General features: G+C 35.6%; 2 protein-coding genes across 6 annotated transcripts in view; one reads left to right on the top strand and one right to left on the bottom strand.

The window, feature by feature from the left end:
- RNF2 (ring finger protein 2) overlaps positions 1-16,709 on the top strand; it is a 38,114-nt gene extending 21,405 nt beyond the window's left edge. For all 3 annotated transcript variants that reach the window (XM_059675592.1, XM_059675593.1, XM_059675594.1), the window contains exons 3-7: positions 695-855; positions 1,484-1,699; positions 3,552-3,824; positions 4,601-4,772; positions 5,182-16,709. In XM_059675592.1, the coding sequence (XP_059531575.1) occupies positions 695-855; positions 1,484-1,699; positions 3,552-3,824; positions 4,601-4,772; positions 5,182-5,283 (924 nt within the window). In that variant the 3' untranslated portion in view covers positions 5,284-16,709. The remainder of the gene's footprint in view (positions 1-694; positions 856-1,483; positions 1,700-3,551; positions 3,825-4,600; positions 4,773-5,181) is intronic.
- The window catches only part of TRMT1L (tRNA methyltransferase 1 like), a 22,574-nt gene continuing 20,560 nt past the window's right edge, over positions 14,706-16,719 (bottom strand). For all 3 annotated transcript variants that reach the window (XM_059675589.1, XM_059675588.1, XM_059675587.1), the window contains 3 exons: positions 16,390-16,452; positions 15,196-15,322; positions 14,706-15,092 (listed from right to left, as the gene is read on the bottom strand). In XM_059675589.1, the coding sequence (XP_059531572.1) occupies positions 14,840-15,092; positions 15,196-15,322; positions 16,390-16,452 (443 nt within the window). In that variant the 3' untranslated portion in view covers positions 14,706-14,839. The remainder of the gene's footprint in view (positions 15,093-15,195; positions 15,323-16,389; positions 16,453-16,719) is intronic.

Here is a 16,719-nt window from a genome sequence, read left to right as displayed (position 1 = left end):
GCTCCTGTCGCCAGCGTAAGGGTAGCTTGTGTATACAGTGGGGATATGCTGGGCAAAGGGCTGATTCACCTCCCAAGTGGGATGGAGCAGGACAGCATAAGGTTTCATCACATTACTCAGAACAGTGCACAATTTAAAACCTCTGAGTTGTTTATTTTTGGAATATTCCATTAAAAATTTCGGACTGTGGTTGACCATAGGTAACTGAAACCTCAGAAAGTGAAGCCACTGATAAAAAAAGGGGGGAACTATATTATCAAAATGGTGTAATTCTGAAGACCGAAGAAACTTGCTCATTTTGCAGGGTAAAGAACGATGTCAAATAGTTATTTAGAACCACATAACTGGTTAATATGGCTAGAACTAAAACCTAAGGTATCTGATTCCTAATTCAATGCTTTTTTTTTTTTTATTACACCAGGATAATTTACTCCTAGTTGTCTTTTAGATACATTAATATATTATCTTTAGCATTAAAATAAAAGCATTTATATATAACGCATTGGTGGAGGCAGTGAAAGGAATTGGGGGACATTATAGCCGAAACAAGATTGGCTGTGAGCTGACAGTGGTAGTGGCTGGGTGATAGGTATGTAGATGTTCATTTTTGTCATTCTTAATACTTTTGTGTATTTGAACTTATCCACAATAAAAATATAGGTAGCGTTTAAATTTTAAGTTCCCTCTTTTACAGGAGGCAATAACGGATGGCTTGGAAATTGTGGTTTCACCTCGAAGTCTACACAGTGAATTAATGTGCCCAATTTGTTTGGACATGTTGAAGAACACCATGACTACAAAGGAGTGTTTGCACCGTTTTTGTGCAGACTGCATTATCACAGCCCTCAGAAGTGGGTATGTTGAAATGAGTTATACTAGCTGTACCAAGACAGTGCTCTATGGGTTTTGAGAAGTACATACTCTAGAAGTATTCATTTGAGAATTGGAAATTTTCTAAACTCTAGGTTTGAATTATTGGAGTATCTTTGTTTTGAAACAATTCATTTTATACATTTTCAGAAGCTTTATAGGATGCCTATTTGTTTTGAGGAAATTATGAAGCCATGGTTTTTCTATTTAAGTATACAAAATGATATCCTTATGAATTGTTTTAATAAAAGAATTGATAACATAAATTAATATAGGTGATTATTTTTTTGCTTGTATGTCATGGGAATGAGAAAGGGGAAATTAATATTAGGAAAAGTTGATTTCTGTTTCTAAAAGTGGCTATAAATTATCATTGGTGATAATCAAATTTTTCCTTTGACACTAGTATAGAGTATCTGAGGTTTTCAAAAATCTTGCTTACCCAAGATTAGTCAGATTTTTAATAAAGTTTAAGTTAATCAGTTTAAATTTCTATGACTTCTTAAAGATCTTAGAATAAAGATAATGTAACTATTCCAGAAGCTAGATATTTTTGTCTTTAGCCTAAAGGTACTGGCATTGTTTACATTGTTTTTCCTTTCTTTTTATTTAGCAATAAAGAATGTCCTACATGTCGGAAAAAGCTAGTTTCCAAACGATCACTAAGGCCAGACCCGAACTTTGATGCACTCATCAGCAAAATTTATCCAAGTCGTGATGAGTACGAAGCTCATCAAGAGAGAGTATTAGCCAGAATTAATAAGCACAATAATCAGCAAGCACTCAGTCACAGCATTGAGGAAGGACTGAAGATACAGGCCATGAACAGGTATATGGGGAAGAAGGTGGCCATTTTCCTGAATACTTTATTAAATATTGAATTTATTAACAGCCTTCATTTTGAAAAAGACAAAATACAAAAAGTAATAAATAGTAGTTCTGCAAGATTACATTTTCATGCAAGTGTGGTATATGCCTCCAGGTATCTTATATGCCTGGGTTTCTATTTAAAACACTAGAACTTTTGAATTCTCTTTTATACCCACTTCTCCCTCCACTTACCTACTGTTCTATTTCTCTTCTTTTTATAGCAATACTTCTTAAAAGAGTTGTCTGTGCTCACTATCTCTACTTCTTCCATTTCCTTTTGAACCCTCCAGTCAGACTTTAATTCCTTGTATTACTGTTATCAAAAGTTACCAGTGGTGTCAACATTGTGAAATCTAATTGCTGATTCTCAGACCCCATCTTACTTTAGTAGCTTTTTACAAATTAATTTCTCTGAATAATTTTCTTCTCCCGGCTTTCAGGAGACCATATTTTCCTGGTTCCCTTTGTATTTTATTAGCTATTTCTTATCTGAAACTTACCATGTATAGACATGTACTGAACTTTTTTGTCCCTACCCCCTATTTTTCTTCATTCTTGCTCATTTCAGTTGATAGCAGCTCCATCATTCCACTTGCTATCTAGGCCACCATTATCTTTCATTTGAAGTACTGAAAAATCCTCATGAGTGGTCTTTATACTTTCCACGCTTACCCCCACATAATCTATTCTCATCACAGCAGCCAGAGTGATTCTGTTAAATTGAAAGTCAAATCATGATTCTCCTTTGAGGTCTCTAATAACTTCTATTAACATTCAGGTTAAAAGACCTTGGCTTCTAAAACCCTACATAATTTGGGCACCTTCTCACTCCCATTCTCTTTTTCTCTCTGACATCTAACATATTCAGGCCTCATCATTTTCCAAAGTAGGAGATGACGGTAGAGTCCCATCCATATCTAGTTCTCACCTTGGCTGAACTTCAGAGTCACTTGGAAAGTTTTTAAATCCTAGGGCTTCAGGTAACACCTTAGATCAACTAAATCAGAATCTTTGATTGGACTCAGGCGTCACTATTTAAGGTTTCAGGAGTGGTTTTAAAGTACAACCTTTAGTCTGGCTAGTGTGCTTAGTGGTTGAGCCTTGACCCATGAACCAGGAGGTAACAGTTGGAGTCCCAGTCAGGGCACATGCCTTGGTTGCTGGCTCAATCCCCACTAGGGGGCATGTAGGAGGCAGCCAATGGATGATTCTCGCTCATCATTGATGTTTCTATCTCTTCCTCCCTTATTCTGAAATCAATAAAAAAAAATTTTTTATTAAAAAAAAGAGCAACTTTTAACCACTGGCTTAGAGGTTAAACTCCACTGAACTCACCTGAAATTGTATTTAGTAAAGCAAAATAAAGTATTAAAATTTTTTAAAAAATTTAAATCACTGTTTATATTCACTATTATTTCATTATTAGTTTCAGGTATACAGCATATTGTTTAGACAATCATATACTTCACAAAGTGTCCCTCCCTCAATATTTCTAGTTCCCACCCACCTTTCATCATATATAGTTATAAAGTACTAAATTTTGAGTGTATTTAAAGTTACACAATTCTTTTTTAAAAAAATTAATTTCTCTCTCTCTCTCTCTCTTTTTTAGAGGGGGGGGAGGAAGAGGGACTAGGGAAAGATAGAAACATTGATGAAAGAGAAACATCTGTTGGCTGCCTCCTGCACACCCCCTACTGGACTTCTCTAGAATTTTCTAGAATTCTAAAGTTCTGTAAACATGCTTCAAAAGGGGTTCATTAAATATGCCTAAGTACATTTTCTGCAACGCCTTTTTGTTTCTTAACTAGACTACAGCGAGGCAAGAAACAACAGATTGAAAATGGCAGTGGAGCAGAAGACAATGGTGACAGTTCTCACTGCAGTAATGCATCCACACACAGCAATCAGGAAGCAGGGCCCAGTAACAAACGGACCAAAACATCAGATGATTCTGGGCTTGAGCTTGATAACAATAATGCAACAGTGGCAATTGATCCAGTAATGGATGGTGCTAGTGAAATTGAGTTAGTGTTCAGGCCTCATCCCACACTGATGGAAAAAGATGACAGTGCACAGACAAGGTAAGTGTGCGGGTTAGTTTTAGATTATCTGAATTCAGGAAATTTAATTGGGAGTTAAAGGCAATTTTGCGTAAGAAGGAAGAGCAGTATTTGCCATCCAGTTGACTGTCAGGGTTCATTTGGATATTCTTGATGCCTAGGTGGTTGTTTTCTTCCTCTGTGCTTCCCATCCACACTTGGGTATCTGAAAGGAATGACCTGACTCTCCTTCTTAGAGGAGGGAGAAAAAAGGGTCACTTAAATTTCTTAACAGTGATACTGGGGTGCCAATAAACACCAGAATTCTTGCTGGTGAGGATGACACTGTACCTCAGCTTTCTGCCTGCCATTGAGTGCAGATAAACATCAAATATTTGCTCAGTGAGTAAGTGATGAGTATACCATACTTTAAAAAAAAACCCCAAGATTAGCACTTTTATGCTCAGTCTTAAACACCAGAAAATTGATGAATTTTTAAACAATAAGCAATTGGTCATATTCTTGCTGCTGTAGACAGCAGGACTTTGATCATTGGGTTTAGATGTTTGTTCTTTTTCCTCAGTACTGTGTATATTTGTTGGATTTTTATCATTTTATATCACATTTTTATGGGTGCTTTTGTGGCCTGGTAGTCTACTTTCAATAAGGAATTTTTAGATAATAGATGATTAAATTTCTGATACTATTTTATCAGTAATAGAGACATTTACATTTTATAGAAATGTATTAGTCCTATAATCTAATTACATTTTCATTATTAATTTAGAAATGAAATTTCTAATGATCTATTTTTCCAGATACATAAAGACTTCTGGTAATGCCACTGTTGATCACTTATCCAAGTATCTGGCTGTGAGGTTAGCTTTAGAAGAACTTCGAAGCAAAGGAGAATCAAACCAGATGAACCTTGATACAGCCAGTGAGAAGCAGTATACCATTTATATAGCAACAGCCAGTGGGCAGTTCACTGTGAGTATTCTATAATAATAAAAGTATAATATGCTAATTAGACCAGACAACCTTCCAGATGAAGCTGCAGCGGCAGGGGCCGAAGGCAGAGGCTGCGGTGGGGGCCGAGCCCCTTGCACGAATTTCATGCTCTGGGCCTCCAGTTTAAAAATTAGGCCATTGAAACGGAGTGAATTAACCATCTGAGAGTGGCCAGTGGTGGGGTGGGGCCTAATAAAATGGCACAGGACAGGATCCTGACACCCCGAGAGATAGAGAACAGGGTAGTTAACTTTTTGATATGTTTCATGAATAGTATAAGTGACAAGTTTATCCTAAGCTTTTTTTTTTTAAAGGTGGACTTTTAATAATGAGATGGAATACTATGCTTTGAGCAGTTTTCATAATTCTTTCTCTCTTATTGTTTTAGGTATTAAATGGCTCTTTTTCTTTGGAATTGGTCAGTGAGAAATACTGGAAAGTGAACAAACCCATGGAACTTTATTATGCACCCACAAAGGAGCACAAATGAGCTTTTACTAAAACCAATCTGGATAATGAACTTTTTTATAGCCTATTTCTTTATTATTAAAGATGTATCATCATTACTTTTATGGACAGTATCTTGGATATGTTGTTCAACTTTCTTCCTGAGCCAGCCTCGTTTATACTCATAGGATCTTTTCCCCTTAATTTAAGATTTCCTTTTTGGAAGGGACTACAGTTATTCAGAACCTTTCTTTCCTTTTAAAAATATATCTAAGTAGTATGTCTTTACAAAGTATGGTTTCATTTGGAGCACTCTTTGACCCAGGAATTTTCATAATTTTGGATTCTTTTTTTTTTTAATCTCACCTGAGAATATGTTTTATTGATTTCTATAAAGAGAAGAAGGGAGAGAAACATCAATGTGAGAAACATCAATGGTTGCCTCTTGTATGTGCCCTGACTAGGGTTGAAGCTGCAACCTAGGTATGTGCCCTGACTGGGAATTGAACCTGCAACCTTTTGGTGTATGGGATGATGCGCCAACCAGTGAAGCCACCTGGCCAGGGCATGGTTCTGTATTCTTAAGATTCATTTGGCCATCTTTTTCCCTCCCCTCAAAAGTTTAGGCCTTACAGAATGTGAAATAATATGTATTTTGACTTTTTTTCCCCCCTGGAGTCTTGTATGTTTATAGTTTTCTATATAAGCTGTAGTATTTCATGAAAACCAAAGCTCAAATTTACTGTGTTCAAAAATCAGTTCTCATAGGATTATTATTTTCATAGTCTTATCTTCCGTAATCTCCATCTCTCTCTTTTTTTTTTTTTTTCAGAAAGGTTCTTTATGAACTTAGTGTTCATTGTCATGCAATGCTATTTTTTTTTCCATTTCTCTCCTACTCTAATTTTGGAATTTCTGATCCTGGGAAAGAATCAAACAAAATCTCAAGTTCAGTGAGAACTTGGTTCATTTACAGATTTCACTGAAGAAAGAAATATTATATTGGTCTTATGTAATCTCCAGGTATATATTTAAAGAGGTCTTTTTTTTTGTATTAGTTCTGTCAGTGCAGTTCCTTTATTATGTATGTTTGATGATTTTCCTATTAAAATATCAGAGATATGGAGATATTTTGCACTTTAGCCTCGATGAAAAGTACAAGATATGTTCAAAGCTTCCCCAATTTTTTCTGTGTTGGTAGCTATGTAAGTTAATAACATGGCATATGAACTAATGATATGGGGGAAAATGTTTGCTTCTGTTTGAAAAATGTGTTTAGTATTTTGCGTTGCCATATATGTTTGTAAATTTGGTGCTTTGCTAATTACCCTCTAGAGAAGCAAGTTAACAGAGCTTAGACCTGCCTTGATATGTAGTAAAAGATAATTCTGCAGAAGGATGTCAGCCAGGAGAGTAAAAGTCATTGTCTTCTTAATTTAGTTTTATATTGAGGAACAGTGTTCAGCGTTTGGACCCAGAAGGCTTTATGATGGCAGGTCAGAAATAAGATGGGATTATGTGTTATTTTTCATCCCTGTTCTGATTTCAGGTATGTTTCCAAGTTTGTATTATCACAGTATTTACAAAGACATGTTTGCATTGAGAAATGGACCCTACAGGGTTTTTACCAGGGGGGAGACAGAACCGTAACTAAAGTCTTACCTAGATCTTGGAACTATTTATCTGTCATTTTTGACATTTTGGGGCCAGCTTGAGGTTTTAAATCTTCAATCCAATATTAAAACGTAAAGGCTTATTCAATTTTTTACCATTTTACTGAAAATACTTAAAATATGTTTTTGTAGTTTTTTTGGTAAACTGTGCCATGAAATTTGAAAACCATGAAAAGTCACGGGAACTTTTGTATTCAATTACTTTTTCTGTTGTAATGTTAAATTGTATAGACTATCAGTGCATGCCCACTCAATATAACCCTGGTTTTGTGATATAACTGTTTAGATTTTATTGGTGACATTAGATTAGTGGTTGCATTAAATAACTAAATTCTCATTGTGATTATTAATTGAAATTTTGTCTTTAAGCAAAAAGTTATTTGTGAATATAAGCTTTGTGCTTAGAAAATGTATGTGTTTATATTTGCCAGTTTGGGGGTGGATGTAAATTCTGCATCATTAGTGAATTCATTCATATCTGTAGTCTTTTGCAAAATATAGTTATAGATATTTGATAGATATCATAGGTATTTGATAGAGTAGTGAGTGCAGTGTTGTGTGTGTGTGTGTGTGTGTGTGTTTGTGTTTTGGGGGTAGGTACTGTTTATCATTACTACCAGCTGAGATTTTATAAAGTATTATCTAAATAAATTCTGTAACCACCATCTGTGTTGAGGAACAAAAGGCTCATCAAATGTGGTGAGGCCCTTGGATACATTATCATTTAAAAATTTACTATGGTAAAATACATATAACCAAATTTACCATTTTAATTTTTTAAATATACAGTTTAGTGGCATTAAGTACATTCACAATATCATGTAACCATCACCACTATTTCCTGAACTTTTTTTTATCATCCCAAACAAACTCTGTACCCATTCAACATTAACTCCTATTTCCTCCCCCCACTCTAGCCCCTGGTAACCTCTGTTCTACTTTCTCTCTTTGAATTTGACTATTTTAGTCACCTTATGTAAATGGAATCATAAAATATTTGTTCTTTGTGTCTGTTTTATTTCATATATTATGTTTTGAAGTGTCATCCATGTTGTAACATGTATCAGAATTTTATTCCTTTTTTTGGCTGAATAATATTCCATTTTATGTATATAAACATTTTGTTCATCTGTTGATGGACACCTAGGTTGATGGACATTTTTTGCTGTTGTGAATAATGCTGCTATGAATATTTTGTGTGTGTATCTGTTCAGGTCTCTGCTTTCAAATCTTTGGGGTATATAGGAGTGAAGTTGCTGGATTGTATGATAATTCTGTGTTTACTTTTAGGAATCCGAAACTTTCACAGAGTGGCCATAGTATTTTACATTTCCACCAGCAAAGTACAGCAAGGATTCCAATAGCTCCACATCCTCACCACTTGTTTTTGTCTTTGATAGCTACACTAATGGGCATAAAGTGTTATCTTATTGTGGTTTTGATTTGCCTTTCTCTTCTGGCTTTTGATGCTAAGCATCTTTTCATGTGCTTATTGGCAATTTGTATATCTTCTATGGAGCAGTATTTATCCAAGTCTTTTGCCCATTTTTAATTATTTTGTTTTGTAGTTCTTTATATATTTTGAATATTAATGATCTGATACATGATTTGCATCTAGCTTCTTATCTGTGGGTTGTCTTTACACTTTCTTGATAGTGTCCATTGATGGACAAAAGTTTTAAATTTTGGTGAAATTCAATTTGCCTTTGTTATTGTTTCCTGTGCTTTTGGTGTCATATCCAAGAAGACATCGCCAAATCCAATGTCATGAAGATTTTCCTATGTTTTCTTCCCAGAGTTTTATAGTTTTAGCTCTTACATTAAGATTTTTTATCCATTTTGAGTTTTGTATATGGTGAAAGGTAAGGATTCAATTTTGTTTGCATTTGTTGAAAAGACTGCCCTTTCTCCATTGAATTGCTTTGGCAGTCTACTCAAAAGTTAATTGACTGTATGTGAGGGTTTACTTCTGGGCTCTGTATTCCATTGGACTATATTACTCTCCTTTTGCTAGTACTGTTGTTGGAGAAATACGTGGGCCAGATTTTCCTGCTGCTTGTGGGTATGGGTTGGCTCTTGCGACATTTTGAGAAGATGAATTTTCTAAGATTCTTATTGGTGTGGACTTACATTTCTCTGGTTGCAAAGTCGTATGCCTCTTTAACCCAGGCCTGAAAAAGGTATAGGTAGGGGTCAAGCAGAACACAAAGGAAGGCCAGTGTCCAGAACTTCTGTTCCATGGTGGAGCTGGTTCTATACAGCATTAGGCTAGTCCTTAAGTCCGTTGTGTGAAGTCCACATGGCCGTGGGCCTCGTGGGCGAATGCAGGGGAGTGCATACCATGCAACAGGAGTCTCAAGAGAGTGAACTTCCTTTGTCTAGGAGTTTAAATATTCAGGTTGTGTGCCCCATTCTGGCCTCTGACTTGTTCCTAGGTGTGACTAACAGGTAAGCATCTTTCAAATCACTCAGACCTTATTGGGCATGCATCTAAACTGCCTTTGTCCAGTCCCTTCCTCCATGGTCAGCAGGGAATAGACTTGGAGAGTGTTAAATTACAGCTTTCTAGCTAAGTTGTATAAATGGCATATCTGTATTATCTAGTCTTCTCTTTATTTCTTTCCTGTTAACAATAACCAGGCTATTACAATGGTGTCAGTACCATACTGTTTTCATTACTATAGCTTTGTAATAGTTTTACATATTTTAATCCTCTGAACCCTATGAGGAAGATAGTATTTCCCTTGTACATTTGAGAAAACTGAAGCTTAGGATTCTGACTTGGATAACTAAATACAAAATAATTAAAATGCCAGATGAGAAAAGGAATTTTTTTTTAAAATCCTCACCAGAGGCCATTTTTCCATTGATTTTTAGCGAGTGGAAGGGAAGGGGAAAGACAAGAGGAAACATCGGTGTGAGAGAGACATGGATTGGTTGCCTCCCACACGCACTCCGGGGATTGAGCCTGCAACCCAGATACATACCCTTGACTGGAATCGAACCTGGGGACCCTTTAGTCCACAGGCTGATGCTCTAACCATTGAGAAAAACCAGCTAGGGTCCTCATGCAGGAGGCAACCAATCAATGTGTTTCGCTCACATCAATATTTCTGTCTTGCCCTGCCTCTTGCACTCTCTCTAAAAATCAATGGAAAAATACCCTTGGGTGAGGATTAAAAAAAACATGCAAAGAAAACCCCGGCTAGGGTGAAAAGGAGTCATTTTAAAAATCCCCATCACATTTCTATTTAGAAATACTTGGCTTTTTGAAATACTAGAACCAGTATAAGAAAAGAATATTAGTGTGCAATTGTTGTAACTATAAAAATGGCTTCCTTGAAGTGCTTCTGAATTAATGTAATTAAGGAAATTAACTATGAAAACCTGCTCTTCCATAAAAGCATGAGAACTATAAAAGTTGTCAAAATCAACTTAATTTATTCAGTAAAAACTAACAAGTTTTGTAGCATTTTAAATTGCCCTATGCCCATTTTCTCAGTTCCAGGGTAGACCTGAAAATGAATAGCCTTGTAACTATAGTAGCTGTGAAACCCAGCAGTTTTGTAGCCTGAGAAGTGGGTTGAAGTTCCCCCTTAAGCCAGTTAGATTGGACCTGTTTGGTGCCTCACTGAAAAGCTCTATTCTTAGAGCTACTCTTTATTTGACCTGATACCCCTCACTCTCTGCAAACAGCCCTATCTTCAGAAACAGCTGCAATTGTTTAATGTGGCAGCTGCCTTGAGGCAGTGCTAGAAAGAGGCTGACAAACAGAAAGGAGAAGCTGAGGGATGACATACCTGTAAAGGTTTGGAAAGGCTCCAAGATATTCTTGGGACTCTAGAGGGCGACAGGCATGTGCAAGGTTGCATGCACACCCAAGGACAAAAGGAGGCACCCATCGAAGCTATAGCAGAACTTGAGGCTCTTCAAGCAGGAAGTGAAGGTGAAGGCAGTGTAAGCTTCATGTTGGAGTGTTGAGGGCATATTTGAAAACATTCTCAGAGCACTTCATGAAGGCTGGGAGAGTAACTGTTTCAGGGCACCTAATGAATTTTCTGTCCAACCTTTAGCTGACCTTTAAGCTAACAAAGCAGAATGTAGTGCTCATATACAGCAAAGAATGCTCACTTTGCAGAATTAGTCCAGGTAGATTACTAAACAGCAAACTTGACAAATCCCAGGGATGTGAAGGGATTCTTTTATCCAACATTGCCCAGTCATATTTCAAATATCTAGTTTCCAACAAAAATTTGCATGTCATGTAAAGAAACAGGAAAGTGTGAGAAAGCCTAGATGTTGGACTTAATGAAACAAAATGTTTAAATCAGCTTTTAAAAATATGTCCAAAGAACTAAAGCCATTTTAAAATAACTAATTTGAGAACAGTCTTTCACCAAGTAGAGAATAACAATAGACATTATACTAAGAGAACTAAATAAAAATACTGGGTTGGAAATATACAATAAGTGAAATAAATCCAACAGAGGAGCTAATAGATTTGAACTTTGAACACAGGAAGAAAGGAACAAGGGAGAGACCTGTGGGACACCATCAAGTGTACTAAAATGTATAATGGGAGTCCCAGAAGGAGAGAAAGTAAAGGGGCACTTTATGTATTTGAAGAAATGCTTCAAATTTCAAAATTTGGTAAAAATCTACATCTAAGAAGTTCAACAAATGCTAAATAACAGAGAAACTCTTGGAAATAGCAAGAGAAACAGCAAGAGAAAAGTGACCCATTGCATACAAGGGATCTTTGATAAGATTAACAACTGGATTCTCATGAGAAGTCATGGAGGCCAGGAGGTAATGGAAGTGTTGAAAGGAAAAGGCAGTGAACCAAGAATTCTATATGAAGCAAATTCTCAAAAGTTAAAGATATTAAGGTATTTCGTCTGGAGTGTGGCATTCTGAGAACTGAAGAATTTTGTAAAGATATGGATGAATCTGTATCCTAAATCCTTCACTCCAATGAACCTCACTTAAAATGGATGTTTCCTGTTTTGGTGGATGACCCCTTCAAGGAGTTAGTTACCTTGCAAAAAGCATCCCATCTGTTTTATCCCTACAATCCCTCATCTTCAGATCCCAGCATGTTCTGGGGACAAGTACAAAGTGCCTCCTGAAAGAATGCTTTTTTTTTTTTTTTTTTATCCTGTATACCAGTGGTTCCCAAACTTATTTGGCCTACCGCCCCCTTTCCAGAAAAAAATATTACTCAGCACCCTCTGGAAATTAATTTTTAAAAAATTTTAATAGCAATTAAAGATATATGTATTAATGTTTCTACCTTTTTCATAATATATAGTAAAGAAAGGTGTAAATTAGAAACATTGAAGTTTGAAATTATGAAACTATTTATTGAACTCAGAATAGAAAGGTAATACAAAAAAAGTTAAAACAAATGCACCTGTGGCCATCACCGCTCCCCTGGATCGCTGCAGCGCCCACCAGGGGGCGGTAGCGCCCACTTTGGGAATCACTGCTGTATACTGATGATTTATGGAGAATACCTGTGGAAATAGATTCCGCGTATGTTAGATCTTGAAGTAAGAAACAATCTTAAAATTGGGTCAAATTATCAGTATGGGTACACTTACACGAGAGAGTACATCAGCTTGAATAGCTGGGAGTGGTTCTGTTTACTTGGTTGAAGTTTTGACTCAGCAGTGCTGAATCTAAATGGGCAATGAGGTGCCAAAAATTCCGATACATCATAGAGAAAGGAAATCAAAGACTTAGAAGGGGAAATGTTGGAGAGGATTTATGTGATTGGAGCGACTATCATCAAGAAATGCTCTGGTGAGAAGAGAAGTAGCACTCTGAAAAGCTGTAATATGGTCTGACAGGACTTTTTGGCCTTGGCTAAGTGGTCATATGATCCAAAGGACCAAAGTGGTCCCATTTGATTTATCTAACTGAAAACTGCAGGTCACTACAGCTACTGTAGAGATTAAGATCCCTTATCCATTTCCCAGGCCTGATTTAATTCACATTCCCAGAGCCTTTTGAGAAAGGATCCTGCTATAAGTTTGTATTATGTATATTCTTAGCCTTCTCCAAAGTAACCTGTGGCCATTTACCAGAGCAGTTATTTTTACACCAAGGAAAGAACTCCCTAGACTTTTTGAAATTATTGAACACCTGGTCTTAGTCATTTCTGCAAAATATTCTCTGGTGATTAATGAAGTTTTAACCAAAATCCACCACAGTGGCACCCAAACCCTTCAGGTTACTTCTCCCATTTCCTGAGTCTATGGTTAGAGTATTAAGATAAGCAACTAGCAGAGCCAGCACACCATAACAACCAGTTTCTTGTGTTTACCAAATTTTAAAGGAGTGATACAGATGCCTTTATGTTCCAAATTGTTATGCAAACAAGGTGCTAATGTAGAATTAGATGGAATTTAAAAGGATTTCCTCTTTAGGTTGATGTAGTTCCAAACTACTTCCTACCAAGTAGTGAAGTTAATATAGAAAAACATGTATTTTTAAAAAGTTACTTGCATATTTTATATCAAATTAAGCTCTCGTAAAATTCAACTTCACCAAAATGTTACGCTAAGCAATTAGCAAAATTTTAAACTGATATTCAACAACAAACACTAAGTCAGATGGGCCAAGTACTGATTTGCCTTTGGATTTATAGTAATTTTTATTTTTAGTTATTCTTATCTTTATACAAAGTAATACCATTTCTTTTTGTGCTCATTTGTGAGTTTAATTGTAATTGGCAAGAATTATAGTTTTATTATGGTCATAATAGAAACAAATGCACTTCACATATTCCTTTATTTTACCAAAATGTATGATTCCATTAATTGAAGGGGAAAAAATCCTCCAGGACTATGCTGTAATAAAGATTTTCCCTGGATTTTTGTGTATGTCACTGGAGTGCAGTGTATTAAAAACCTTCAGTTATTTCTCCCCCTTCATCCTCACGCTTCATGCTTATAAAAAAGTTACTTCCTTTAACAAATACTTCAGGGTAAATATGGATTAGATCCTTGAGACAAAAATCCAAACTTTATACTAAATCCTTTCATCGAAACTCATTCAAATGAAGAACAGTATTTATTAATGGAAACAAGATTTTTGTTTCAACTAATTTTCATTATTATGTTAGCCTGGTCTACTTTATACAAAAAATGAGCATATACACACAAACCAAACAACCAACCCCCCCCCCCTACATTCAAACAAAAAAAAAATCTACCCCCAAAACAAAAAATCCTCACTTCATAAGTGGGCAAGTTTTACATATGAGGTAGCACAACCAAGCAAATGAATATTTACATGCATTAACTGAGGCACTTGAGATCACCCAATTTGTTTTTAACAAAATCTCGAGAATTTCAGTGCTTGTGAACAATTATAATTGGAACAGTCATCTCAATTTACTTTGGCAAACTATTACTCTCAAGTGTAGTCTAGATCTAGACCTGAAACTTAGAAAAAAATGGATTTCTATCTCAGGCAAGTATTTAATTTCTCAAAAACTAAAAATTAAAGGATTAATGTGGGAGAGATGTGAATTCTTAAAATCAGGAATGTATTTTAACTTCGTAATTGTGAAATATATTAGTGACCTGAAAGGATACTCTTCTTCCCATTCAGCATCAATTTAAGCAGAGATGTGACTTACGTGACATACATAAAATTCCAAATACTTTGCATGTGAGAATTTTCTGAGTTATTAAATAGTAGGTGATCTCAGTCAATTCTAAGTTTTCTTTAAGAAAAACTTGGAAAGCCTAACTCCCAAACCAGTTAAGTTAGAAACTGCTACTTTTAAAATGAAAACAGCACTTTTTTATTTTTACACCACTGAATTGAAAGAATAAAAAAAGAACTACAGTTGGTATGGAGAAGTATTAGACAGATGATCTATAAAGATGTATGGGAATAAACACTTCTCTACTTTTACCATCTTCTGCAATTGCTTGCTTCTGCTTTGTCATTCACTGACATTTCAACCCTTTCAGCTACTGTATCTTCTGATGTAGATTGGACATGGCCCTCTGACTGTCCTCCAGTGTAGGTGGGGGTACTGTACTTTAAAAGGATAGATTTAAACTGCATCAGAGGTGCATCTGTACGAACACCCATTGGGTCAAAATGAGTTCGGCTTACTCTAAAGCCTGCTTGAGAAAGATAGCACAGAAACTTTTTTAACCTGCAGCAAGAAAAAGGAAAACAAAATGAGGTTATAATTTTATTTAAACCATTGTGTCATTAAATTATAAAATATACATGTTGCCATTGACTGGCTATCTTACTTTGGCATATTCATCCCTTTAATGCTGTGTCTGTGGATGTTGTAATAAAAGGGAGGATGTTCAGTACTGGCATCAGCCTTTTGTTTCTTGGCTAAATTTGTGATTGTTTCAGTACATTTTCTTTTTCCTGAAACACACAAATACACACAAAGTTAGCATTCTCTTAAAAATTATAAACCTAATACTTTTATAACTCTATGCTATCTCAAGTCTAAATCCTCTGACACACACCATTTCAACTATCCAGTCTTAATTCTTAAGAGAACTCATTGCAAGAATAAGATATTTTCATTTCCACTATCCTTAACTGATGTAATTTTAGTATTTAACTATTTGCTGAGTCAGAACTTACTTTCTACCTTCTTGAATGTCAAGCCTCAATTCTATTTTCATCTGAAGAAAGCTATTTGAATTCTGGGCCAATCACCTCACAGACTTCATTACTATCAATACTACTCAGAGTTTGATTAAGTTCTATCTTCTTTGATTGTTTCATGTGTGTAGGTCTTTTCTGTGTGTAAATCCCCCCCCCCCCCCCCAGATTATATTACATTATCCTGGGGATAATGCCCTTCCGTTTTTATACTTGTACTCTCTACCGAATGCCAATATTTGATAAATAGGTCTTCAATGAATAACCTGTCCAAGGTTATACAACAAAAAACACAAAGAAGCAGAATGATGCTCTTAAATCTAATGCTCATTACTGTATACCATACTGCCTTTTTCTTACCCCCGAGAGAGAAATTAAGTGTGCACACATCCCAAATTATAAGAAAGGCCATACAATACATTCTTATGGCTAGAGAATAGACCTTCTGGGTAATCAGTGGAATTGTTACGCATCATATGGTGGTGAAAAAGTTTAAAAGAATAAGAATAATAAAATGTAATCAATTCTATCAAACAGAATTTGATCTTATTTTGGTTCACATCGTTCTTTCAAGATATTACAGTTCTCTCAAAGGGATGCATTATATATTAGAACTATGAGTGCAGTACATGTTCATAGAAATTTTGAACTGTGTAAATGCCAGATAAACAAGTTTTACTGTAATTAGGTTGTCGGTATAATAAAAAAAAAATGCACTGTGAAATAGGCTACCAAAGAAATCTCTTCCTACTCTTTTGCTGTCTGATTTTTGCACTGATACATACACATGTACATACACATACACACATATACATACATACCTTGTGCAATGTAATTATCTGTTGTGGTATCATCTGTAGTTTTAATAGATATACCACATTCTTCTAAAATAAAAACAAATGGGAATCAAAATATTTTACAGGACGTTATCAAGTAACAAGTCAAAGTTTAAAGAAAGCTTATTTCTAAATTATATCCACACTGCTTTTCTGAATATATAGATTCTATGACAAAACAGGGCAAGAATTAATTTTTAATCCTCTATAACAACTGCTGCTTCTAATGAGTTATGAGAAATGTTAGGATGTCTAATAGGCCCACCCTGAGGTCAATGGCCAGATAAAAACGACAAAAGCCCATTTATACTAAAG

Source organism: Myotis daubentonii, chromosome 18 (assembly GCF_963259705.1).
Source record: "Myotis daubentonii chromosome 18, mMyoDau2.1, whole genome shotgun sequence".
Lineage (NCBI taxonomy): Eukaryota > Metazoa > Chordata > Mammalia > Chiroptera > Vespertilionidae > Myotis > Myotis daubentonii.
The sequence above is the reverse complement of the archived record's forward strand: the minus strand, read 5'-3'. Positions and strand labels throughout refer to the sequence as shown.